Below are 26,501 nucleotides of genomic sequence, written 5' to 3' on the forward strand. Positions count from 1 at the left end.
ATACGCGAATACTCGGTGTGGAGGACATGGCTCGTAGGGAAGATGAGGTCGCCGGGAGCGCGCCACTAGGGTGCAGCTGAAGCGTACTCGCGCAGCACGCGAGCACCGCGAATGTGGCGAGCGCGACAAGCAAGAAGAGTGAGTATGGTCGCTACTGGATAGTGTATGCGAGCACGGACCTAGAGGTAGAATCGTTAGCCCGAAACGACACGGACTGGCCGAGACAGGCAGGGGAGGACAGAGTGAAGGCGTGCAGACGTAGCTGAACTCTAACAACTACGTACTAAACAGCATGCGACGTACCTTTGCGGTCGTGTGGGACTTACGCGTCGTTGGGATGGATTCTCGACGGCGAGGCTTACAAAAGCGAAAGCGGGGGCGCTAGCGCTTGCGGCTGTTAAATGTTCAGCCCTACGAGCGAGAGGGTCCTTCAGCTGAACGGAAGGGTTCTGGCCAGCACCGCCACAAAAATGATATTGCTTCTTTTCGCCCGGGACTAGTCGTCATAAAACCAGTATGGTGCGAGCAATGCAACGAGTGAAGTCGTCAGGTCGTTCGGAAGAGGCCTGTTCCTGCTACACGGCAGCGGACAAGACGACGCGGGACTGCGGTAGGGCCCTTAGCGTGAAGGCGGGTGGAGTAAAAGGGAGAAGGAAGCGTCCCTCGGCGTCCAGTGATCCGGAGAGGCAGAGAGTCTGCAGGACAGAGGCACCGCTGGATAGCAGCAGCAGCAACAGCAACAGACGGAGCAGAAGAAACGCCCTCCGCCGGGGAGTGCGGTTAGCATAAAGCACTACGCTGGATGAGCTTGAATGTCGGTGATTGGTTATGCCTGGTTGCTCCTGGCACGGAGCGCAGTGGAGACCTCAGCAGGGGTAGATGCAACCCTTTAGTCGGTCGGAGCAGGGCTCTGGCTTTCGAGAAGCTTCAAGGTCCACGCCCCGACCCTCATCTCGTGCATAGGGCTTGCCATTAGCGCTGGCAGGTCGACTCGCAGTAGATTGCTCGTGACGGCAGACGACTCCCAGCAGCGTGGGATAGAGCTCAGTCGGACCAAGAATAATCAATCGAGGATTGGCGCCCGCTCGTCCAGCTGCCCTGTGTGCCGATTATTACGCAAACCAAGTAGAGCCGATCTGCCAGGACGTCAGGCCGGTGCAACGGTGAGATGGCTGGTAGGGCAGGCTTGGAAGGCATGCCGACGGCGTGGGCGCGCTGGCTGACGAGGGTTGCATGCCTGGAATCTGACCAAATTGTCCAACAATGCAGCGTTGCGCTTCGCCTCGATGGGGATTGGGGGGAGAGGTGCAGACGGCACAGCGTCAGATTCAACCGTGTGTGGGTTAGACTTGAGTGCGGGTAGCGGAAGTCAGTGCGCACGGATGCCTGAGGAGTTCCAACAGAGTAAGCTCCTTGCAGCCTTACAAGCGCCATCGATTGCACCATCAACTGTAGTCACCCATCATCAGTCAGGCTGAGACGGCCACGGCTGTTCTCCCATGCCACGCTGATCTGCTGATCGCTATCGCGGCGGGAAGCTGGCCTGCCCTACACACTGCCTAGGTATACCTGCATCCTGAGCGGCAAGCCCTCCGCCATCAAATCGAATCCACGGCGGGGCGTACACGCTATGCACACAGTGCACTATCTCCGGCAGCCAATGCGACACAGGCTGCCTGTCTGAGATATCGCATTCCCTGCTCCCCGACATGGTATTTTTGGCAACTACACTCGTTGTACAGACCAAAAAAACACCTCCCTCCATCTGCTCCTACACATGTTTCCCATGGGGCTGTGTCCATGGTCCATTCCAGGGTACCTCGTGCTGTCACGAGCGGCAACTTGCAGACGACACGAGTATTACTCCGGGGTATCGGATTGGGGCCGAACCTACACCTGCGAGGCCAACAGTGGTACCTACATGGTACGTTGCTTTTTCACCGGCAGGTGGGTCCTGCTTTGTGGTCAGGTAAGCGGTCGTTCAGCCACTTTGAGACAGCGCGAACCAGCAAGTCTTGGGTGATGTCAGCGACTTCTCCATCTAGTCGGCGATATGGAATGCACGGAAATTCGCAACTACCGCGTCTCTACCCGTTTTCCAAAGCATTGATGCGCTTCGCCGAGATGCGGGACGAGGCGCCATCATAGCCTTGCAAGCAACCGGGGAGTACGAGCAATTCGCTATTTCTGGCTGTCGGTAACGACTGCAATATTGCTTGTCTCACGATGGAAGCAACACCACACCACTGACACGAGACAACATATGGCTCTCATTGACCGCTGTCCAGATTCATGGCTGCCCGGGCAACTTCGACATCTTTGGGGCGCAGCAACGGACGGCCTCGGGAACTCTTCGTACAACTGGAATTCTTCGATTCAAACTATAAACTCACCCATGTTAATTGTATGCAGTCCCTGATCCATAGTGTGTAGCTCCGCGGTCTTGCGGAAAATACCGCTTACTGCAACGACACATGACTCTCTTGATGACAGTTCTTATTGCAAAGGGTCTCACTAGGAACTATGAACTACGGGGCAGCACGGGCGGGCAAGGAATATAGTGTGTGTAGCTATAAGGCTACGAACTGCTAGCTCCATGATGTCTCTAAAGCTCATGGTACTCTCTCTGTGACTCTTGGCCGCAACCTTGGGTAGAGTCACACCCGTCGATCCAATAATTCTGAAGGTGAATAGAATGCTCGGCAGCTGCTCAAACGCGCTGCATTTTTTCGTCTTTGCCGATATAACAAACTCGATGACAGATGTCATTACTGATGGTCCGCAATTTTGGCGGGCACGCGCGACCAGAAACCCTCGGTCAAAATTAGACCATCTCTCTCACACCTTCAACAACGCGCGCTTCTTCTAGGATTGTTGATCACCGTACACTCATCTCCGGCGTCCGATTGTTCTCGGAGACCTCGTTTCGCCTATCATGGCGCTCATCGACAGAGTCCCTGGGGACTTGAACCTGTATATCGGTGGGTACGTAATGTCGACTATCGTTTCGCATCTGCCCCATGGCTCAGGTCTGGGGTCACCGGACTACTGTCTAACCATTGCTGCATAGCATGTTCACTCTACGACGGCGCGAGGCCCTCCAGCAAGCCAATATTACGCACGTCTTGTCGGTATTGCGCACACCACTAGATCAAGACTTGTTCGGCCCCTTCAAGCACATGGTGGTGGAGGTCGACGATGTCGAAGACGAAAATCTATTGGAGCATTTCCCTGCCACAAATCGCTTCATACGGGAGGGGCTTAAGGGAGGTGGCGGAGTCTTGGTGCATTGGTAAGTCAACATCCTGGTCAAGCTGAAGCCTTGCATATCCAACAACTTTGGATCGCCGCCGACGATTGCCTTGCTTGGCAGTTTTGCCATCTTCACAAACGACAACAGCCCCAAGGCCTCGTCACTGGTATGCAATGCATGCAGCTCAATTTTGCTTTCCGCGCGTCCTGCATCATGTTTTTCGTCTTTTTTCGCCTTCCGTTTTCTGCGATTTTTCCCCGATACACACCGCCCAGTTGCCACTCTATTTGTTCTCAGCCACTCGTATCAATATGCCAACCACAACCTCTTCTCTAGTGCTATGGGCAAGTCACGATCGGCTACCGTCGTCATCGCTTATTTGATGCAAGAGCACAACATCAGCCCGTCGGAGGCTTTGTCGCACGTTCGGCAAGCGCGATCCATCTGCGAACCAAACGAGGGCTTCATGAAACAACTGGAGCTATACGGTGAGATGCAGACACCTGAAAACGTCGAAGATACCCCGGCCTATCAACGATGGGTTTACCAACGGGAAATCGAGCTGAGCCGCGCGTGTGGCCAAGCTCCAGAGGCGGACAAGATTCGCTTCGAAGACGAACATGTCGCCGACGAATCTTCCGGTTTCGAATTGAGATGTCGTAAATGCAGGTAAGTGGAGTTGTGGCAAGACGTGATTGATGTCACCATACTGCCTGTTGCCGCCCATCTTGCTCAGCGCTTACAAAGTTTCAGACGAGCATTAGCGACGTCACAATATCTACTACCGCATGGGTCCACCCCATCTGTCAGCGACCAGAACGCAGAAGCTCAAAAAGCTCCATCGCAGAACTGTGCCCACTACTTCCTAGATCCCCTGTCGTGGATGCGCCCGGAGCTCGAACAAGGCAAGTTGGAAGGGCGTCTGGAGTGTCCAAAATGCCACACCAACTTAGGCAAGTATGCCTGGCAGGGGATGCAGTGTAGTTGTGGAGAGTGGGTCGTCCCCGGTATCAGCCTTTCCAAAGGTCGAATCGATGAAGCAAGGAAAGCAAACTTTGGCATCCGGCGTCCACCGGGAGCTTCAGGTCCGCCTCCGTTAGGGGCAGTTCAGTCAAAGGAGAACCTATAAGATCTTTGAAAGATGTTGCTATACATCAGCTCGGCGAGGAGAAGACAGCTCACATTTAGCTTCTTCGGTGGCCCGTGCCCTATCAAACCCCCAAGAAGGACATACCTCCGATCCACTCGGTCACTTCATCACCACAGGGAAGATGGTAAAGATGGTAAAGAATTCTCTCAGCTCGGGAACACTACAAGCCGACGTGTAACCACATGATGGGGCAGTAAGCTCAATCGATCTCTGTATCGGCTACCAATCTATCTATCTCACTCCTATCGCTACTAAATCTACGATGAAGATTACGGGTACGTCGCCCGGACGGCATCTGTGTGCAACAAAGCTAGCGAATAGACAGACAGTACTAAGCCGTATATGCCTTTGCTCTATACGTTAGTTCCCGTAGCCTCCAGCCAAGTATTCTAGACTACGCCCATGGCTAGCCTACCAGTCTTCTGAAACCGCACGGCTATTCAAGCTGAACAAATTTCCTTGCTGATATGACCCATTCAGTCCGTGGCAATGTCTTGCGGCTTAAGCCGTCTGTCGCTTGATAATGACCGCTTTTAACGTCGACTGAGACACTATTACAATCACAAAGTGGTTTGTACGCAGACGGATGAGTAGAGGTGATTGAAGTGTAAAAAAAGTCATATGCATTGATTTGAGCAATCAAACCGCCTGAAATAGTGTACGTTGTAACTCGAAGAACGATGAACCAAGAGTGATTCGTGTATGCTCATAACCCATAACCCCATCCCCGACCTGAAGCAATGAACACCACAGCGCCATGCAGTAAACGACAGTATGTCAATATAATACTAAGAAACGAACAGGCTGCGTGTCCGAGCCAAGAAGAATAAAAGGAAACGAAAACGCCAGTGATCGTCCCCATGCATCAGCATTACAGCTTCCCTGCTATTACCCGTCTATCTTACACAGAAGAATCAGAACTCGTCGAGACGACAGCCTCGCTATCAGCACTCGAGCTCCTGGTCAATTCTTCGCCTCCTTCAAGGCCTAGCCTCTCCATCTCCTCGGCAATTTCCTCATACCACTTGCCATGGCATTTGCGGTCCACTTCACCAACTTTGCCAAGCTGTTCACAGATATCCGCGACTTGAGACACGAACTCTGGCAGACCAGTAGTAGCAAGTCCTTCGGTGGCGGTGCTAGCAGCTTTGACGCGCTCGCCAGAACTGCTGGCGCTTACCCGGTTGAAGATATGAGTCTTGAGTCTTTGGAACAAGACCTTCATCACAGGGTCGGATAGCTTGCCAGCTTCAGCTTGCGTAAGAAGACGCGTGATCGTGGAGGAGAGCTGGGAGCGCGTTGACGGTGGCATGTTGCGAGACGACTCAAGAAGAGAAGAAATCTTCGAGGGAGTAGAAGGGTCTGACATGTATCCGTTCTCCTTCAACACCAACCACATTTTGTTGGCTTCAGACTTCCACTGCGCGCGCACGTCGCGTTTGAGTAGGTTCTTTGCCGTAAGCAAGATACCCCCGATCGTTGTTATGCGAAGTGCGTCCTCACGAATGCGGGAGATGCGTGCACGATCTAGTTCGAGCGTCTCCGGCAGCTCAGAGCTTCGCAGTGGCGGCGTAGCGATTGCGAGGTCGACAAGACCACGAGCGTAAATCTTGTGCGCTGTAGGGCGATTGATGGGGTTTGCCTGACTCCAAGGGTCACGACGGTCAGCTTCGGTATGCATGTTGACTGCTGCGCTGCGCCACCATCTGCGTGTGCGGTCGAGAGTAAGGTTGTTTTCCTCCAGATCCTGAGTGAACATGCGTTGCTCGTACCCAACAGCCTCTTTGACGAGTGTCGGTGCGGCGTTCATCAATAGGAAGTTTGAGTAGTCCAAGGACAAAAGATCGATGATATGAAGGACCTTGAAGAGCTTCTCGATCATGCTTGAAAGTTCACCTTCCTCTTGCAGCTCCTCAGCAAGCAACTGAACTTCGGTGTCTCGAAAGGGTGCGCAAAGCTTTGGAAGAATGCTAGCAATAAAATCGAAGAATTTCCCATAAGAGAAGACGCCTTGACTGCACTGCCTGCTGATATGCTCCGGATCTAGAGTCTCGGAAATGAGTGTGTGCATTGAGTTGCCAGGTTTCAGAAGCCGCAGCAGCTTTCCCCGTATGTTCTCCGCCATGGCAGCAGTCCAGTTTGTGCTGTCACCCTCTTCAAACCCTCGCCGCATTGCGTCGCAGAGCTCACGGTTGAGAGCATCGCGCAAGTCAGCCGTCGGCGAAGGATCGATGCGGTAGTCTTTGTCAATAGAGAGTTCGTGAACCAGAATGCGATTATCGGGCACGACCGTGAAGACCTTGGACAGCGACTGTGCCTGGTGGCCCTGAGCAGTGGAATCTTGGAGCCCAGATTGACCAGAAGCTGCAAGCTCTGAAGCAGCTTCAGCCTGCTTGGCCGCACTATCGGCTGATAGCGGAGATTCTGGTGTTGAGTCGCTTGCAACACGCGGTCGTACAGTGTCTCCTGCGAGCCTCTTCTTTGGCCTTGACCTTCGGCTTTCGCGTATGGCCTTCCTGATCAAGGTAAGAGCCTTGTCAGGCCCCGCCAACTTCTTGATTTTACTAAGTAGAATAGCCTGGTTGTCTCTGATGCCATTCCTGTACTCGTTTGCAACCTCATCGACCGTCGCATCTTTGACACTTTGCCATATTTCGTCAAGACTGACAAATGAAGCTACCATTGTTTCGATAAGCGCGGAGGAGTCGCGGGCTTTCCAGTCATTGAAAGCGGTAACAAACGCGCCATGAGCAAGCAGTACAGTTTCTGTACGCGTGGGTGAGGGAGTGTACGAGTTGAGCTTTGTTAGTTTTGCCAGAGCAGACTCGAAGCTGATGACGAGGTCCTTGGCTTTGGTAATGAGATCCTGTTCCTGATCGCCGTCTCGACTGAAAACATGTGTGGGATGTCCAAGGATGAGGTACGCGGAGAGGAAGGTTCTGACGGCAGCGCTGCGGGAGGCTGGATCTGCGTCTGGAAGCAGCACAAACAGTGTCATGATTCTATCGGTGGTCCTGAGCAGCTTCTCATCTGCGAGCATGCCAGTAATGACTTCGAAACTGGTCTCTTGGACCATCTCGATGGATAGACCGAGCTGGAGCCATTCGGTGACAATATTGCTCCTAACTTTGCCTCTCCAGGCAGCCTGGATCCTCTTGGCAGCATCTTCCGTCGACACGATGGGGCGCTCGGTCCGTATCTTGATATCAGCGGGGGGCGAGCTTGCGGTCCGTGGTCGTCTGGGGTTGCGCTTGTACTCCAGTCTGCGTTTCTCGGCTTCTGCTAGCTTCTCCTCCATCTCGGTGCGGTATCGTCGTTCCTCGGCGGCCTTGCGCTCTTTCATGTCTTCGGCAATCTTCTTGGCCCTCCTCACTTCCTCAGCACAGGAAGCGGCTACTTGTGCCAGATGTTTCTCACGAGCCTGCTGTGCTGCCAACGCCCTCTCTTCACTGTTGGAACCACGTGGGGTAGCCTTGGCCAAGGCAGCACGTAGCCTGACCTGCTCGGCATGCGCTGCCCGGTCTGCTAGCCTTGCCTTGCGATCTTCGAGTATAGAGGCACGGCGGAGATGCTGGGCTACATGGTGGCTCTGACAGCTGTTGCGGAACGAGCGATTGGACGTGTGCGAATGTGTCGAGGACAGCGAGTTTCGGCGGGACGAGGTGGCCGAAGACTTGCGACGGTTGCTTGTATGGCGATAGAAGCGGGCAGCGATCCGTGGTGGTGGAGCAAACGACTGGCCGTTCTCGGCGTCTGATGAGAGGATCATGTCGGGCTCCTCGGGGATATCGTCGTTCTCCCGCTGCAGCTGCGAGCTGACCAGCTCCAGTTCCGAGTCGGTGAGCGACATGGTGTAGGGATGCGAAGACGCCCTCTGGCTCAGGAGTGAGCGTGTTTCCTGAGATGTGAAACAAAGCACGGTCTTGGTGGTGCTTTTTAGTGTAACCAGACGCAAGCGGACGGGGTATCTATAGCAATGGCGACTATCTTGGCGCAAGGGTAAAAGACATGTACAGGAACGAAAGGCTGCAGAAGTCCGTGGGGAGCGTGGTCAGCCGACGACTTGTATTGATGGATGGCTTGGTTGATTGATAAGCTGTAACGCCCTAACAGCGCCTGACGATGGCGGGCACCGTGCGCGATGTCTACACAGTCGTTATGGTAGTCGGGCAAGTGTGCGCGACGGCATCTGTCGCATGCAGAAGGTGTAGTCGATGGCTGGGGAGCGCATGACGATGCACCTACGCATGCTGACCGGTCGACGCCAAGACCTCGACGCGGAAGCTAAAGAAGTCCATCGAAGATCGTCGACCGCCCACGCCAGAATCCTCCACTCTAAGCCTTACCGTCGGCCTCTCTATGCCTCCTAGACCGAACTGTTCATGTTTCTCTTTCATCACTGTACCAGTAAACCATATGCTCGCCCGTCTCCGCTACGTCATCAAGCTCTTCGTGCTGCATTGCCTCTATTCACGTGTTTTGTAAAGAATGCTAAGCCTTACGAGAATGTGCACGAAACCTACTACGTCGCCCAGGACAGATCCAGCGGCAGACTCGAGTCATGACCAAACAGTTCCACTTCGAAGCCAACTTGTCTGAACAGAAAGATAGTCAACATGTCCTTGGAGGAACTGCCTTAGTTGCAGTATGTCAAGCGAATTGGGAAGAGGCCATGGAATTGTTGTTGGAAGAGCAAGCTAACCCAGAACCCACCACAACACTCGGCAGTCTACCTCTACACTATCCTGCCGTCAACAACTCAGTCGATGTGCGCAAGAAATTGCTGGCACATAAGGTGGAATCTGATATTGGGACTAACGACTGTATTGATATGACTAAGCTTGAATAAACGACAAGAAGAAGCAATGAAATGTAGTGAATCTGTTGTCTGCCGAGTACCTGTACGCTGGACGGTATGAAAAGCTCGCACGAGCACGTAGACTCACATGAGTAATATAGGAGCAGGAGATACAGCGGTCATTTACGCCTCGTCCTGATCCACGCCAGCCCACTCTTTAAGAGGCCTCGCACACTAGACACATTCTCTCTACCCTGTTTATCCTCAACCCCGCACTCAGATCAACAAGTCTCAGCCCTGTCACACGACACATCCCACAATCTGACGAGGCTTCGAGCAGCGAGTGGGGAAGCGTGGCATGATCTCAAGGATCGTTCGATTGAAGGCAGCTGCGGATCCACCCTTGCTCGCCTACGCCTGCGGAAAGGCCCGAATTCTGTTGAATCCGGGGTCTTGGAACCGACATCGATGGCGTTTACACGACCGTTGTGTTGAGGCATGTGTTGGAGGAAGGATGAGTGCTATGTCGTGTTATGCAAGTGCCGTCCGACTGGGGCCATAAAAAGACGGCACTGACACATGATCGTATTTCTGGTGGCCATCACAGAGAAGGTGCGCATGTGCAGATGTTGGATATTGAAAGAGAGAGTGAGGGAGGGTCGCCAACTGATGTGTTTGGTGAAGTGTCAGATCAATAGAGTTTGGACATGTGACTAGATAATTCACATTGCCGCTGCTGCTGTCAGAGAACACCTACTGCGGTGAAGAATGTCGTGGGCCGATGCAATGCGGCACGAGCCGTAGCTTGTTCCTACTGCAGTAGTGATGCTGTTGCGTCACCACGCTACATATTTCCCAACGTAGTAGATTGGCGTGGAGAAGGACAGGTTACCTACATATCTTCTCAACAATGGTTTAGAACCTCGAAGAAGGGTGTCAAGTGACAGACAGCATCGCTAACTAGAGATGCTAACTCACACCACAGCCTTCAGCGGAAGCCAAGTCGCATCTGCCAGGCTGACAGCCATCTTGTCCCCAAGATAGAACGACCCACATATACGCCTACCTCTCTTATGCACGATCTTCCGAGATTTTGCTTCACCGCATATGCAATGTCTCATGTAGACAACCACTGTTCGTCATCATACCTGCTTCTTGCATCGCCAGACCGAAGATCGATTTCGGACATGCCTGAACCGAAGGGAAAGTCTTTCGCAGCATCTAAATTACCTATAGCAGATATATACGATCGCACGACTGGTAGCCGGTTGTTTTCAGGGAGAAGAGAATAAGATGCATTCGGGTCGCAGACTAGGACCTTGCATGTGAAGACCTGAGGACCCGAGCACATGCACAGCCTGGAAGATGCCACTGCATTCCAGCATACTGCATTCCATGATTGACAGGCGACGCTTTTGAGTCGCCAGTAAATTTGCACATATCCCACTGTCCTATCGTCCTTACCATTCGCTTCCATCAATATAGGTGATACTCGTTTCTCTCCATTGCACAACGATGGTCAAAAACTAGCCAACAACGATCCCCACTGTTACGCATGCACAAGTGTGTGTGTGTGTGTGTGTGTGGTACAATCGGTCCCGCCCACTTTCGCATGCAAAAGCTCCCATGGCGATACAGCATCATCTAGTTTGGAAGGCGGAAACGAGCAAGCGCAGCGAATTATGGACGGCCCGCATTGCTTGCACATTTGCATATGTCGTACAGACGGCCAGCCAGCCAGCCAACCAGTCACCATCCATACTGCCTCAAGGGTTATCTGTCACGCCGGAATCGCGAAACATGGCGTTCTTCTAGATATTGTTCTGTTATCGCTATGTTGGGTTAGGAAGAATGAGACCGTGTAGGATACTGGGAAATATATATTACGAATAGAGTGAAAGAGACTTGTTTGTGCAGATTCAATGGCGTAATAGATGGATGTGTAATGTGCGAGGCTGTACATCACTGTGCGCCGGAGACTTTGCAGGAGAGATTGCGTCGTCATGTGCCGAGCTGGCGGTGTAATGTCTTGTCCCGGAGTTGGAGTTGTTTGCGTGCAGCTTGCTGCCGGTTGCCTTCTTCCTGCAAACGCGCAGTGACTATAATGACTATCACTCAACAAGAAAGAGGGCGGCAGTTGCATTGTCGAAGTTGTACGAGAATGATGTGCTTGGCTTGATGATTCATTTGACGTCGAGCGTTCATTGTATCTTCTCTCGAGGACACGCTAAACTAAAGCTTCTGGTATCACATACCTTCAGCCTCCCCAGCCTCGTTCGTACCACCTTCTTAGACCAATTATATAGTATCAATACTGAACATATCCGAAGAAGCTTAATCTCTCCTCCTACTAATGCCAAAAGGGTAGCAAAGACCCACGACTGCGCTTGCCCCCTCGAGTCCCAGACAAGGACGAGTAAAGGTATAGCCGCCGAAACCAAGAATGGTTTGAAACATAAGGAAAGACTGGAACCTAAAGAGATTTGGCTGAAGAGCCACCGCTGCGTGAATCATGTCGTGATGATGAGATGATGCTCGCTTTTATCGCCAGATGCAGAACCCCTGCATCCTTTTTTGACCGCCCAAACACCAAACAGTAATCCCATTGAAGGGAAGCGCAGTGCAGACAGACCACTGTATTGCGCAAGACAAGAAAAGCCTCTCTAATAATGGTTGTATCGACAAAGGAAATTCGTGACTCTGTGATAAGAGCCGTATGGTCGTGGCTCCAATGATGGACCGAGATCTTATGTCATACAGTCGTACACTTTCGTAGAACATGCCCCTTGGGTCTAAAAAACACAAGGGGGAGTAAGAGTACAAGGTTTGTGCGCAGGATAGAAATATTAATCGCACGCAATTATCGACAAGATGAAAAGGAAAAGGATTCTCCGTTATCGCAGAATGGGGTCTAGTGGCCCCGGACACCACCCGAGGAGCGACGGAGGAAGGTACCAGGGAACCGTAGGTCGCTTAGGAACTTGAAAAAGGCACGCTTGCGCGAAGGTGTTTTCGGTAGTAGTGCGGCCGCCTGTTGCATGGGGCCGACAATGTCCTCATCGCCGAGTTTGGGGAACTTGCCCTCGCTCTTAGGGTCATGTAGCGTTGGCATCTTGCTAAGGGGTCCTGGCTCCGTGGGTGAGCTCGGGGCGAGCTCTTGACCGATAGCAGCCGCATGTGACTTGGCCAGATCGTGGTTCTTCTTCCATTCGGCATCGATTTCAGCCCACTTTTGCTCGGTAAGAAGATAGTGTCTGGATGTCACTCCGTAGTGTTCCGCAGTTCGCACTTGATGTTTTGCGTAGTTGCGCCGCGCTTGCGCCCATTCGGCAAGGTGTTCTTCAATAGACGCTGCGGTGCAGACCTCAGGGACATAAGGCTCTGGCAGGATGGTGAAGTTCGCATGGCCTAACTCCATGGCCCACTTGTCCTGTGGGTTGGCGAGCATTAGAGGGGGAATGTCGGATGAGGGGACCATGTATCCGGCATTTGGTGCTCTGATCGACGCAAAGGATGTTTTGGAAGAGAGGGGAGGAGTAGGGTAAGTGCGCATTGGTGGGGTGCCGGCTGGAGTCGGGCCCATGGATTGAGTCGCATCTGCAACTGCTGGCGACTGCAGGGGCGAAGATGCTGGTAGGTCGTTGTTCCGGCAGTTCACAAGCAATGGGGGTAATAATGGCGTCGTGGCATAGCGCTCCCGCTCCACCTCCTCGGGGTCGATTTCCATGGCATTGGCCTTGTTGACGTCGATGGCCATTGGCGTAGGCGCATCATCACTCAAATGCTCCCTGCTTGTGAGGGCTGGTGTAGAGGTTGGCGACACGTAGTCCTCTGGGAGATCGACGGTCGAGACATGGTAAATTGAGCCAGCGAGCGATGAGGATCGAGTAGAAGGTACTCTTGAGGGGGTAGCGCTGCGTGAAACTTTGCTGAGAGTCGAGCTGCGATCGCGCACTTTGCGCGACAGCGAGGGAAAACGCCTCTCGAGCTTGCCGGCGATGCTGTGCGCGGATGCTTCCAAGGACCTTCGTCGCTTGGCCAGTCGCAGTTCCGAGTCGCAGGTAGTGAAGTACTCGTCCTGGGGCTCGTAGGCTCTGGATATCCTGCAGTCTTGCGCGTGGCCATAGGTACCGCCGGCGTCGCCTGGAAATGCATCAGTATAGAAAACATGGGGGCATTCACATTGCAACTTACAAGAGCAACGGTACGGATCTTCGCTACCGTAGTCGTACTCACGCTCAAGAGGCTCTTCGGTAAGCTTGGGTAGCTTGCCTGAGCTGTTGGGAGGCTCGGTGGGCTCGTAGGTGGGCGGGCTCGATGACAGTGACGAAGCCGAGCTGGGAAAGCGAAAGTGACCTCGCGTGTATTGACTTGGCGTTGGCGGTGTCGAGCATTCCGAAGCCGAGTAGAAACCCGAGTCGGCATTGGAATAAATCGATGCAGTCGGGTCGTCGTACATGTTGAGTGAGCTTTTGGAAGACTTGCGGGCTGCAACAAGCTTGGGAAGCTGGAGGGGTTTAAGGTCGTGCATAGTTGTTGGTTCTTTTGGCGGTCGGGATGTGACGTGAATGGCGCGCGAGTTACCAGGATCACATACCCAAGTGCAGCCAGCACGTCGGGGTTACGGCGCGCTGCTTTGGGATGGAGAGGCGGTCGGGCGAAGTTGGAGAGGATGCCACGATAGCCGACCACGTATGTACGTATGTACTGTTCGGCGTGTTTATGCTGCAGCAAAGGCGTCTCCAGGGAAGGCCAGCGCCTAATGCGGACGGCACGTGAGCGTGGGTGGGCTGCCGAGGTGGTAAAGGTGGAGATGACTGGTGCGCGAGAGTTGGTCAGACTGGATCAGGTTTTGCGAGTGCAAGCGAGAGACAGCGCAGCGATAAGGCGACGACTGAAATGGCGAGAGAGTGGCAGAGGACTGACGTGGAATTCCAAGAGAAACGGGCGGTGTTGACGGGTGTGGGATAGTAGACCACTTCTGTGTGGGCAGGCGCACGGCTTCAAGCCAAACTTTGCAACCACCTTGACTAGGCATAGCGGCTCCGGCATGTCGACTGCGTTCCGCGCGACTCAGATAGCCCGGTAGACGAGGCCGTGACACTCACAGCAGCCCTGGGCAGTCTCCGTGCAGAGAGCACGCCAGGGCGCCGTCGCTTCAAGGTCCCCCAGCCTTCGAGCCGCCGTTTAGACCACAACGTCCGTGTCGCTACAGCTTGAGCACAGCAGGTGGCTTGATTCAAACCCTACTCAACAGTACGGGGCCTGCCTCGGTGTTGAATTTTCACCTGCCCAACCTAATTATGCGATATGTCGTTGGTGGAGGCGCAACAAATTATCCCTGGCTGTTCCCACTCACGCACTCCAAACTTTCTGTCGTCGTGAGAAAAGCTTCTGAGGACACGATGCAGGAACAGGCGTTGGATCACATCGTCTTCACGAGCCTTGACCGATCGCCGAGCTGTGGTGTTGAGCGGTGCCTTTACAAAGTGCTGTACTACCAGCGCTGTGGTTGTCATCCGCTGTCTACCACTCAACTACTGTGAGCGCAACCGTGGCTGCCACTTGACAGACTCGTCTATCAGGCGGTGCGAGGGAACAGGCCTAGTTCGCCGCGCCCTTCAACCTTTCCACGTTACTTCTTGCGCCGTTCTTCTGGCCTTTTGCCGTCTCGCAGCAGTGACATCGACAAGCATGTTCTAGCGAAGTCCATGTCGTTTCTCCCGCTTCTGTCCCGTGTCATCCCCCATGCACCGATTGGCCCATTCTGAATCGCATGAATGCATCAAGGGGGCTGTGAAAGGCAACCGTGAAAACAAACAAACACCAAAGCCTCACGATCTTCAAAACACTGACTGGTCCGTAGAGTCCGTGTTTCAAACATTATGCCTCATTGACGAGTCAAGTGGTCGATCGCATCACGCTGAGACGAAACAGGGCGCGACAACATGACCTCGCGTGGGCGGTACCTGACAACATGCCGGAACTTTCCCAGACGAGGTTGGGACAACCTTTCAGCCCAGCCAAAATATCAGCAAGCCAGCGAACTTGCAGACAAATCGGGGAACTTGTTGGAAGCGCTAGACCGTTGAGCCGTTGCTGATTGGCGTTCATACCCCTGGCGCACTATCCTCTTTTCCTTCTCCCCGGCGCCTTATTCTCGCTGGGCAAAACTCCCTGTTCGCACGCTGAGCAAGCCTCACACCGCCAGCGCATTGTCTATCTAAACGTCCGCCCGTATCTTTTTGCATCGTTTCCAGTGTCCTCGTCGTCACCTGTCTCACGGCTCTTGATGCTGTGTCAGCAAGGTGAAAGAGGATCGCGCGGTTTGATCGCCGTGCTGTGCCTCATGCGATCGAGCCCAGCAGAAGAAAAATCGGAGCAAGACCTTACCGTTCCAGGCTCCCGGGACCTGGCAGCATGACGACAGGGCGAAAAAGCAGTCAGTTCCGGTCTGAGGTCGGCAGGCGCCCCGCCTTCTTCGCTCGTCTGTCTCCTTGGCCAGTCGACTGGGCGGCACGGACATGCAGAAGCGGGAGAATACCGTTGCCAGCCCACCCATCCACACCGACCGGCAACGCTCAACGTGCATGAAGAACAGCCAGTTCAGTCTTAAAGCTGACTGGACGCGAAAGAAGCAATTCCCGCGCCCGAAAAATTTGCGTGTACCTGAGAACCACGTGGCGGCTCACATTGGAATGCGCGCGCGCTTCGTTGTCCTCCAAGCACTCTGCATTTTTCCAAATTGAACTGCTCTGCAAAGGAGGAGCGCGCAATCGTTCCGACGGCCTGTTGCAGGATTTGGTCGAGACCGGTCTGGTGTTGCTGATCTCTCAATTTCACCGGATGATTTCCTAGACTAACGTGGCACTCCACCGACCGCCGAATGCCGCGGCTTGGGCATGAGGCATGGGGGTAATAACGGATCAGAAATCCATCTACGGGGATCAGGGTAGCCAGATGCTTCAAGCGAATCGGCATACCATGTTGTAGAATCTATGATGTAATAATTCTTCGTGTCAATGCTGTTGCGCGCTTTCTTCATGTCGGAAGTACGGAGTATCATTGCAGCGATCTGAATGTAAGATCATGGTATTCCTACATAAAGTTGGAAGAAAAGGAAGTAAAATCTGGTCGTAAACAAGAATTTGTGTGCGCGAACTGCCGTTTTCGATTAGTCTGGAAGCCATACGCCCAACGGCGTAGAAAAGAAAAAAGGCGTAGGCTAGAGCTGCGAACCCTCGCTCGGGGGACGGCCCCTCACCAACATTCTCTTTCCGCCCAATCATAGCATTTCGGACTTTCTATCCACGCAGGAACGCTCGAAGAAGTGTATTCAAGTCGTCATAACGGCCAGTACACGGGCGTCGGGAACGCTCCCACTCCTCACGCTTCGCGTTTGCTTCGCTCTTGCACGTCCAAATACTTGCAGATCAGATCCAGTATTTGCTCCATAGCAGTCTCTGCTCCTCGGAGCCTTCAAACTACACCATGCATGCTCCAGTCAGTCCATGTTGCATCTCTGTAGCCCAGTCGACGCGGAATGTCTTGGGTTACACGTACCTGGAAATTGGTTTTGATTATGTCTACAAAGCCTTCCGAAAGCTTAGGTTCGCGGTATCTGGAAGCGAAGCCACTGAATGCAGCGTGTGGCAGGATAGTACGAGATTCACGGTTCGTCTTTTAGTGGGCATCGGATGTTAGCATGAGCGTTTCCCGTGTAGTAATGGGATTCTGAGAATCTTGGACATCCCGCACAACCAATCTCCACATCGGATAGCGTGAGAGTGAGTTTGGAGTAATGAGCAAAGTGCAGCTTCCGGCACGCACGCACGGGAGGTTGCTTAGCGGGTAAACTTACTTCTGGACCAATATTCAGTGCGCGGAACGTATCATTGTGCTCACACAGCTTTGGCGTGGCCGTGAAGAGTACGCATCGAATGGGAACTTTCAGCTTCTGCGCCAATGTAATCCACACGGCTCGTGTTTCTGGATCGGCATTGGTGTTATCTTTAACAAGTTAGCTGAGTATGCGGAATGTATTGGAGCCCCGGATCAACATAAACCTACCAATAGCTACGCTCGTGCCTTCTATGATGAGTGCAGTAGCAGCCTTTACACACTTCTCGCGCTGTTTCAAAATGTTACTCAAGGTATTGAATGGTTGCACAACATTTGCGCAGAGACAGATCAGTCAGCAACTCACAGTCTTCAAAATGTCTTGGTTAACGCGGCCGTAACCGAATGGCTGCAGATGTTTCCAATAAAACGATGATTTACCTGAACCGGGGCTACCGCAGAACATGACGATCTCGGGGGTTACCGGTGGTGTAAAAGTGTTTACTGCAACTAAAGTTAGCACATCTGTAGAAGTGTGGTGTATGAGAGGTTGGATATCATACTTACGTGCAGTTGTTGAGCCTTCAGCCCGCTCTTGCATGTAGGCCATCGGCTCGAAAGCCCTAACGAATGGCCGTGGATCCTCATGGCGGAAGTACTCTTCTGGCGTATGGAACGGTATACCGAGATTAGCAGCAAAATCTCTACATAGACTTGGTTATTTCTGGTTGCCAAGGCATCATTCGGGATCTTCACGAACCTGTCGACACACGAGTGGTCCTTTACGCCGCCAGCCACTGCCTCGCGACCACCAGCATCCCCAACGAATACTGAGTTCTCTAGGTCGACAGATTCTGCATTCTCGATATCGTAGTCTTCTAGCAGTTCGTTCCACATCCCGGTCCTGGGCTTCCTATACTGGTCACGACTTGTCGCAGCATATATCGATATAGGAAAGTCGAGCTGGTTGAAGACTGCTGTTACCTTGGTCTTGAAGTCCGCCAGTCGCTTCTGATCAGATTTTACGGTCTTCGGATCAGGTCTCAGACTGATGCCACCTTGATTGCTGATGATAGCGACAAGGAAGCCGTCTGCATGCAACTCTTTCAATCGTCCTGGAACGCTACTATCCCACCACTTCCAATCGCTTGCATCACGACTAAAAGTCTTTCCAGACGCAGTTGTAATCAAGGTTGAGTCAAAGTCAAAGGCTGCTACTCTGCGCTTGCCCTGCGTGGCTGACTGCGCGCCTAGGTTGAAGCGACCAACCAGCAAGCTGTCTTTGACAATCCGCCATACCATCTTCTCTGGCTCTTTCTTCGAAGCTGGTGTGAAGAAATTGGCGACTGCCTTGCCTGATTCAGGTCAGCGAATATTCCCACACCCTGCGACGAGTGACGAACTTGTTGTGGCTGACTGCTGCCGCCGCTTCGGCGGGGGTGGCGACACGTCTTTGCTGTTGGAGCTTGGCCGCTTGCTTAAACCGGGTCGAACAGTCATTTTGCAGTCTGTATCGTTGCCAATACTAGTGCATGGCAATGGAAGATGATCTCTGTTGACAAAGCAATGTTTGTGAGGTTGCTCGCTTGCGCTTTCCTCGCAGCGCGGAACGCGACCTCGCGCTAGCACGTGCTTGAACTAAGCTTCCCTTACATGAGGGCATCGCATACACGTATTGGTCACAGACGTTTCACCACAGACGCTTTCAATGTTCTTAAAAATACGGCCTACCGTTTTGAATCTACGCTGGAGGTTTATACGCAAGCTGGCCCGGATGATGCACATCAGCAGACGGCACTCATCCTACTTATCTGGAGCCAGATGCACTGCAAAAGACCAAACCCCTCAGCGTCCTGACCCAGCGAACGGACTTGTTCCGATCTTTATCGTCTCTCTACCAACATGATATGTTGGTTCGTTGGCACTCGCTGACACTCCTAGAGAGCTGAACTTGATACTTTGCCTCTATAGCCTTTGGAGGCTGACATGACGATTCCTAGCCTAAAACCTCCCTTCCGCTTCCCATTGCTCTCTGTTAGTATGAGAGCAGTCTTCATCGAGGTCGCGCTTGGGTGGCAGGGACTGTCGGAGCTTTGTACTTGACGCGGGGATCCAGTGCAAGTCGATCTGGCAAAGCCAGGTTCACACAGCCCTTCATTTGCGTCTGGAATCTCTTCAGCTCATTCACGCCTGCCTCCAGTACAGCTGCGTTGTTAAAGTCTTCGATGCGGACGGTAGACTGGAGCGTGTAAACACCGCTTGGATCAAGCAGCTTCAGCCCGTTCCATGTCGGTAGTGTGGCCTTGGGGGCCTTCTGGACATTGCGTATGCCGGGCTCGTGGAGGATGCGGTAGAGAAATATAACGACATTGCCGTGCACAAAACGGTAGCCTTCGACGTAGAACTCAGTCACGAACCTGCACTGTTGTTAGAGGTGAAGGCACGCATGGAGAGAAGATCTCACTGATTGGGCCCTGAGGCGATCATGAAAGCATGTGGGTCGCCAGACAGCAAGTCAGTGGTGTTGGTGAAGCGGATTGAGACACCTCTGTCCCCAGTATCCGGTACGTCTCGGAAGACAAACGACCATGCTGGCTCCTCTCCGTCTTGTACGTCAGCAGACAAGGTCTTTGTGCTCTCCTCGGGCAGGCCGTCTTCAGCTGCAAAGTCGTCTTCAGACAGCTTCTGGACCAGGCGGGTATGGTAGAGAACAACAGGAGCAGCTTGTTTGGCCTGCTTCTGCGCGACAGTCTGGGTGCCGCCGCGACGGCCAAGATTCGAGCCGGGCTCCTCCGGCTCGCGCGTAGGCTTGTAGATAATGTTGCGCTCGAAAACACGTTGGGGCTGCATGGCAGCAACCCCAGCCAGAATGTTCAGCACCTGCTCATAGCGCGCAAAGGTGACCTGGCCGTAGAGGCTCAACTCGTGCATGGTGAGCAAAGTCGGGTCCGCACCGCAGTCGGAGGAACGAATATCAATATGCAATATCCGCTGGTCAGGATGCGGAGAAGCTCGTGGGGTTCGATAAGGCGGGCGGCGTGTGCAGCGTCTCTAATTGGTGCGGGAGCAGAAAAGACAGCCGCCTGGATTGCGCGACGGGAAGCTATGGCCTGAAAAGTGAAAGAACACCTCCAAGTGTTGCGTGGAAGGCCCACAAACACCGCGCTGAACTGCCCGGCTTGCTGCAAATGGCTTAGAAATACACGGCGCGCATGACTTGAACTGACAGTCGTTCGAGCGTGGCCAGAGGCCGTTGGCGTGCGGGTGGGATTAGTTTGCAATCCTCAGGGCCTCGGCGATTGCATTGCTGCCGCCAGAAATAAGATTTATCTCCATTGTCACTTCCGGCTCCCCTCCACCACTCACCAACACCAATTCCCCAACAAGTCGTCCACTGCACTTTTGTCGCCTTCTTCGCTCTTCTTGCGCAAGCAATCCATCCAACACTCCCGTGCAAGCTTTTCACTACCTCGCGCCCCGTCGCAACCTGCACTTGATACTACCACCCGCAACCCCCGCATCACCTCATCACAAAATGAACGCAACAAGGGCTCTCGCTCATCGCCAGCCCATGATCCGCTTTCTGGGAAAGCGCAGCACCCCTCAGAGTACGTTTAACCGTCGCATCTTGCTCGACCGCACATCTAACATGGCGTTTCAGAGGTTGACCACACCCCGCACGTCCACCCTGCCTCTCCCATGAGCGAGCTTCCCTCATCTTTCAAATCCTACCGACAGAAGGCACAACAGCACGGCCCGCTCAACCACATTCCCAGCGCCTTTGTTGGCGGCCACATTGGCGGTGCATCTGGCAGGGACCTTGGCCCCATTGAGGCAGGAAAGGGCTTGTACTTCGATCGCTCTGAGCTGCCTGCACGCTTCCAGAACCTGTCATGGACACAGGCTGAGATGGAACTGCTCGAGTCCGGTGGTGCCAGCGCGTTTGCTTAAATCCAGAAAGCATCATGACGCGACGTTAAGATAGAAGCCGGACGTGCCGGATGACCTGCTGTACATACTTACACACACGCGCCTCGAGGCGCACGGGAAAGGGACTGCGATGATCTGCTTTATGAGGTTTGGACACGAGAATTTGCGACAAAAGCGATGAAGCGACAAGTACTGGGATTACTTTCGTTCTATACCCATCAAGATCGATACTCGGGATGAGATGAAGATTTGGAAGGCTGCCCTTTGGCTGGGACTGTACGAGAATCACTGTACGGGGAAATGGATTACCACATTTGTAATTCGAGACAAATTCAACAAGCATTGACAACATTCACATACTCTCAAGCTCCAATTTGCACGCTTAGCTTCGTGTCGCATGCCTCCATCATTACTTGTCTTCCACATGTAGCCGATCATGAATACCCCACCAAAACATCACTCACGGGCTACATGCTCCAGCGCCCCCGCGCGATCAATAGAGATGCATGAACAATGTCGTTCCTTTTGTTCGCGGCTAACCCGGAGCCCTTCGGAGACTCTTCGGAGCAATCCACCATCCCACTTCGCCAGCTGGCAGCCTCGGCTCGCCAACACATGCCTTCCACGTGCTTTCCTATGTTAGCACGTGCGCAACACGTGAGATACGTCAGATAAGGCACACTTCTTCCCACATACCAGAGTCAAAACTTTCTTTTGACCACCGGATGAGTGCTGGTAAAACTCACACCCGGTTGCATGAATAAAAATACCTGTTCCGGTAGGTAAGCGCATGAGCTGTGGAATGCAGGCTCTTCCGGCGGTTAAAAGATGCGCCTGTTGAGTGTGGGCTGAGAGGTTAAGTTTGGGTCGGCGGGTAAACATTGTGCAGACGCGAAGGAGTGATACTGGCAGATGCTGCTGAACGGTTTGTAAGTTAGGAGGTTCGATTTGCAATATGAATATCATAATGTATTGAATTCAATTGGCTTTGCCTCCCATTCCGGTCGTTTGCTGTAGTCCAGTATACATGGAAAGTCACATCTCTGTCCCGTACTTCCTGCTGATATCGACTTGGCTTGAGAGAACAAGTATCCATCAGGCTCTATCTGTGACATCAAGTGTACCTGGATTGTGCGCTACATCTTTCCCCTTCTGGTCCGTAAATAGTACCTAGTCAACCAAGTCAGCATCTCAATATCTCTGCTCCTCTTTCCGCAAACCATAAGAGTGTACCTTTGGCGGATGCTTTACATCTTCTGCATCAGCCTCCTCTTGGTCCGTCACGATCTTGTTAACCTTTCCTTGTTGTTGATTGTTGGGTAACGAAGTCGTGGAGTCGGATCGATGAGCGCTTACGTTCCCCTCGTGCCTTCCACCCCTTATCCTCGTATACACGTGGTCACCTTCTTCAATCTGCTCGCCATTCTTGGAGGCAACATCGTTCTCGGTAGCTTGCGCCTTGATGACGGGAGTGTGAGATTCAATCTCATTGAGGGAATGGGAGAGTCGATTCGCCATATTAGATAAGTTGCTGTGATATCCGTGTTATGGGCTAAGCTCTCAAAAGAATTGTAATGCTTTTTTTTCGGTTGTTGGCTGTCATCACAAGCAGTTTTCATCTCTATTCTTTATTGTTGATCGTCGTGGTGTTGGTTAATGATCATGATGATGTCATTCTTACTGGAACTTTGAAAGGAGAAGTTGCAGTAATTGCTCATCCCCAATATCCCTACATGATCGGCATCCCCAGTTTCCCGCACAACATTCTGAGACTTGGAGACGCACAAGATCCAATGCTTGGATTTGGTAGACTGCACTACGCTCACAAATTCCAGGCTACACAAAGAGAATTATAGTGTTCACAAATGAAACAGCCAACATGTGGAGCATGCGACAGCACGGCCACCCCATGCTAGACCCTTTCTTCCCCGGCCCTTCATGGAAATTACCAAGGGGTACACACGTCGCACACCACAGCTTGGTTCATTTTGAAACGAACTGCAAGCTTTGTTTCGACGTCGGGCCTTCAGTCGGTTTTTGGTGTGTGACTTACGGCACAGTTTCCACTGTCGAACGTAAGCCCCTATTATTTAGGGGGGAGGATGGAGTCCGAGAAGGACTGTATCTAAAGCTGTGGCTGAGTTACTTACTCATGAGGTATGGTAGAGGGATGATGGCAGCAGGTGCTGAGGCGTAAGGTAGTATTTTCGGAGGATTCGGCGTATTCTTTTTTGGAAAAAGTACGCACGGTGGCTGTAGACATGAGGCGCAGCCATATTGCCGCGGCAGCATGAGTCGAGTGCTTGCGCGTTCGTTAATAGCTCAGCTCGTATCGGTAGGGAGGGCCTCGTATTAGGCGCCTGATTGCAAGCGTGAGAAGTGATGTACCTGAATGAAAACCTGCACAAATAGCGATACGAAACGTATAGCAATTCACAGAAGACAGAGAAGAGTGATTTTGAAATTGCGCGATGCGCTATGTATTTTCTTTTGGTAGCTAGGAACTTCCAGTATCCAACTTGCATGGGTATCTAAGATGTTGTCCCATGCACCAGCCCTAAGTCTTATACAGCGAAGCGAAAGAAAAGCTGGACAAGCCTGCTATAATCAACGAGTGACAAGAAGAGTGTGGATGGACACTCTGCTTAGCAAAACATCCCCAAATACAGCATGGGATCTGCGTTGCGACAAGTAGAGCGAGATCTAGAAGAGAAAAGCTGAACAAGAACCGCAACAAAACGGTTTTCCTTCCGTATACTCCAATCACCGGTCCCTGCCTGATGCGTAAAAAATGAGTCGTAACATGGTCGTGCAAAGCGCTGACCCTGCCTGCGCTAGCGAGATATCAGAATCTTGGGTATATGGATCGTGGTATGATTGAAGTAGACGCTTAGACGATCTTCCAGTTGACGCCATTGTAACGGGTGATCTCGGTCAGGCCAAGGTCCTTCCAGACAGCATGGGAGAGATCGATGTCGTATTCGTTCACGCAGCCAGGGCAAAGATCCATGATCTTAGCGTTGGCAGTCTTGCCTTGGAACTCAATCTCAATCTCCTTTCCGCACCACGGGTTGGTTGATGCGCCGGTCATGACGTCGTGCGTGGTTCCTCCCTGGGCGTTCCAAGCGCCCTGAGCAATGGCAACGACAGGCATGTCATCGGTAAGAGCCTCACCGCAAGCGCCAGCAGCACCAGTGTTGTCGTAGATGGTGATCTCTACATCCTGGAACGACGTACCAGAGGAGGTGCCGCCGGTGGTAGGGTAGCTAGGCGCAGCGCTTGAGGGAGCAGCAGCCTGAGAGTAGACAGGCTCAGGGGCGGCAGAAGTGACTGCGGTGGTAGTGGGCTCAGGCTTGGGAGCAGGTGCTACGTAAGAGCTCTCTGGGGCTGGGGCGGGAGTAGTGGGAACGGGAGTGTAGACTGAAGTAGGAGTTTCTACAGGAGTGTAGACGCTTGAAGGCTCCTCAGGAACAACAGGAGTGTAGGCTGGGGCAGCCTTGGAGGTGGTAGGAGCAGCCTTTGAAGGTGCAGCTGGGGGAGAGGCCACAACCGAAGAAGTGGGTGCAAGTACGGCAGTGCTGGTGGTGGATGGCTTGCTGGGTTTCTCGTAGAACTCGCCAGCACTGGTAGTAGCCTGGGCAACTGGCTCGTCATCCCAGACGGTGGTGTAGACAACCACGGTCTCAGTGACGACCTCAGTCTTGTAGACGAGCGCGCGCCTGTCGAAGGGCGCAGCAACGGCGTAGGAGCCGAAAAGGAGAGTAGCGAGGACAGCAGATGCCTTCATTTTGACGGTTGGTATTGTTGGATAGCTGAGAGAGTGGTGCTATAGATGTTGGTGTGAGGTTTGCAGGAAATGACTGAACCGACTAGCAGTTCAAAGGAGTGGTAAGTGAGTTGTGGGTTGTCGCGTTGACAATGGTTGGTGTCAGGAATGACAGTTGTAGACAAAAATGTCTTGAGGGAGTGAATGAATGAACAAGAAGACCTCGAGCCTGCAGAATGAGTGTTACAGGAAGAGGGAGCAGCTTGAAATATAGAAAGAGTGTGGGTGATGGTGTGGGTTAGTGAGTGAAAGAAAGGTGGGCAGAGTGGGTTCGCATGGCTTTTACGCTAGGGACAGCGCTAGAACCGGCCCCTGGCAACGTGCCATCGCTTGTGCATCGCATCCTCCGCTCACCACGACGCCCGTCTAGGCTGTTTCTGTCATCGTGGGGCCTGCCACTCCGGGCCGGCTGCTGGTGGAACGGCGTGCCATGGCGCCCTCAACAACGCTGACCTCGTCGAGTTGCCGCCACGCTACCGCACTCATTCGTCCATGGACGCCGCTCGATCGAAATTGTCGGCACTCATCTCCACCAGGACGAACTTCAGACTTTCTTTTCTCTATGTTCACGCGCTTGCAAAGGGCGCTCCTACGTGCGCTGATTCTGTTCTTTTTCCTTTCACTGACAATGCGCTCGTTTCCAGCTAAATATGGCCAGGTTCGAAATATCGCACCGGCTGCAGAGCTGACGGGTTTCATACTTCCGCAAGTGGCATGGCGACGGGCACATGCAGCCAATCACAATGCTGTTCCTGACGATCACTGCGTCGCGGAGCTCTTCGCGCCCTGTTCCGCCAGGGGCACGGCCGGAGCTGAAGCCGGTAAACGAAACATCCCAGGCACAGCGTGTCTGCGCCTCGTTCGGGCACATGTCATCACCGCAGATGAGGCACCCGCCGCCCTGATTGAGCTGTCTTGGACATCTAACACACGTGTACCGCAAGGAGTCGCGCCATGTCTTGATGGACTGACAGCAGATGGGCCAGACCGCCAGAGCTCATGGCCACTTACAGCGCATGGCGATTGTGGACACGCTCTGGTTGTTCGACTTTGCTTCTCCATTTTCACGATTGGCTGTGTGCGCTCCACTGCCTGCCAGCGCCAGCTTCAACCTGCTGTGCGCCGATTCGCGACGTGGGACCGGCTGAAGAGCCGTCACAGCGTCAATGTGACATACACTCCTGCGATTGTTTTGCCGGACCGCCTCAACGAGAGCTGTCGTTCGCTCGCTTTTCCTGCACGCTGCAAACTCCACAGCTTCTGGGCTTTATGATGATGGCATTCACAAGCCGTCAGCATGCGCTGGAAATGAATTGTGGGCCCGCTGCAACTTCGGCGTTGTCTTACTGGTTCCGCGTGGCAGCCATGTGCGAGAATTTGCGCCCTGCCTTATCCACTTATCGATTGCGATACCTATCCATCTCCACAGCCATCGCATCGGGGCCTATCACATGTGTTAGGTGAACGTTCGAGTCTTGCTCTTGGGCTGCAAAAGAGTTTTCATTCATCGTTCGCTTCTCGGCAGCATGCTCCTCAAGCAACCTTGACATTCACCCGTCTTGCCCGACCGCGCGTCCTCACAGAAGGCCTTAGTCACTTCTAACACACAGTTCGAGAAATCGCATTTCGTCATCGTTGACCGACTTTTCTTTTGGAGTCAACGCTTGAGAAGAACTTACAGTTTGTCGGAGGAAGCCGCAGAACA

The 26,501-nt window shown here is 53.0% G+C and overlaps 8 protein-coding genes across 8 annotated transcripts; 2 read left to right on the top strand and 6 right to left on the bottom strand.

Moving 5' to 3' along the window:
* Window positions 1-2,935: 2,935 nt before the first annotated feature.
* On the top strand, window positions 2,936-4,382 carry J4E82_001444 (uncharacterized protein; the record flags this gene model as incomplete). Its single annotated transcript, XM_051727757.1, has 4 exons — window positions 2,936-2,985; window positions 3,071-3,292; window positions 3,590-3,922; window positions 4,007-4,382. 4 exons carry the CDS (start codon window positions 2,936-2,938, stop codon window positions 4,380-4,382), a joined length of 981 nt encoding a protein of 326 aa, XP_051592602.1.
* A 922-nt stretch (window positions 4,383-5,304) lies between these two features.
* On the bottom strand, window positions 5,305-8,253 carry J4E82_001445 (uncharacterized protein; the record flags this gene model as incomplete). Its single annotated transcript, XM_051727758.1, has 1 exon — window positions 5,305-8,253. The coding sequence occupies one exon, from the start codon at window positions 8,251-8,253 to the stop codon at window positions 5,305-5,307; it is 2,949 nt and encodes a 982-aa protein (XP_051592603.1).
* Window positions 8,254-12,112: 3,859 nt separating this feature from the next.
* J4E82_001446 (uncharacterized protein) lies at window positions 12,113-13,732 on the bottom strand (the record flags this gene model as incomplete). Its single annotated transcript, XM_051727759.1, has 2 exons — window positions 12,113-13,344; window positions 13,396-13,732. 2 exons carry the CDS (start codon window positions 13,730-13,732, stop codon window positions 12,113-12,115), a joined length of 1,569 nt encoding a protein of 522 aa, XP_051592604.1.
* A 2,948-nt stretch (window positions 13,733-16,680) lies between these two features.
* Window positions 16,681-18,540, bottom strand: J4E82_001447 (uncharacterized protein; the record flags this gene model as incomplete). The annotated part of the gene is made up of 7 exons (XM_051727760.1): window positions 16,681-16,881; window positions 17,063-17,211; window positions 17,272-17,332; window positions 17,408-17,544; window positions 17,608-17,744; window positions 17,801-18,395; window positions 18,444-18,540. 7 exons carry the CDS (start codon window positions 18,538-18,540, stop codon window positions 16,681-16,683), a joined length of 1,377 nt encoding a protein of 458 aa, XP_051592605.1.
* A 553-nt stretch (window positions 18,541-19,093) lies between these two features.
* Window positions 19,094-19,971, bottom strand: J4E82_001448 (uncharacterized protein; the record flags this gene model as incomplete). Its single annotated transcript, XM_051727761.1, has 2 exons — window positions 19,094-19,457; window positions 19,505-19,971. 2 exons carry the CDS (start codon window positions 19,969-19,971, stop codon window positions 19,094-19,096), a joined length of 831 nt encoding a protein of 276 aa, XP_051592606.1.
* Window positions 19,972-20,575: 604 nt separating this feature from the next.
* On the top strand, window positions 20,576-20,991 carry J4E82_001449 (uncharacterized protein; the record flags this gene model as incomplete). The annotated part of the gene is made up of 2 exons (XM_051727762.1): window positions 20,576-20,648; window positions 20,702-20,991. The coding sequence occupies 2 exons, from the start codon at window positions 20,576-20,578 to the stop codon at window positions 20,989-20,991; spliced, it is 363 nt and encodes a 120-aa protein (XP_051592607.1).
* Window positions 20,992-22,065: 1,074 nt separating this feature from the next.
* J4E82_001450 (uncharacterized protein) lies at window positions 22,066-22,488 on the bottom strand (the record flags this gene model as incomplete). Its single annotated transcript, XM_051727763.1, has 2 exons — window positions 22,066-22,140; window positions 22,204-22,488. The coding sequence occupies 2 exons, from the start codon at window positions 22,486-22,488 to the stop codon at window positions 22,066-22,068; spliced, it is 360 nt and encodes a 119-aa protein (XP_051592608.1).
* A 1,372-nt stretch (window positions 22,489-23,860) lies between these two features.
* On the bottom strand, window positions 23,861-24,757 carry J4E82_001451 (uncharacterized protein; the record flags this gene model as incomplete). Its single annotated transcript, XM_051727764.1, has 1 exon — window positions 23,861-24,757. The coding sequence occupies one exon, from the start codon at window positions 24,755-24,757 to the stop codon at window positions 23,861-23,863; it is 897 nt and encodes a 298-aa protein (XP_051592609.1).
* Between the last annotated feature and the right edge of the window lie 1,744 nt (window positions 24,758-26,501).

Source organism: Alternaria postmessia, assembly GCF_024291825.1.
Source record: "Alternaria postmessia strain BMP 2775 chromosome Unknown scaffold_5, whole genome shotgun sequence".
Classification (NCBI taxonomy): Eukaryota; Fungi; Ascomycota; class Dothideomycetes; order Pleosporales; family Pleosporaceae; genus Alternaria; species Alternaria postmessia.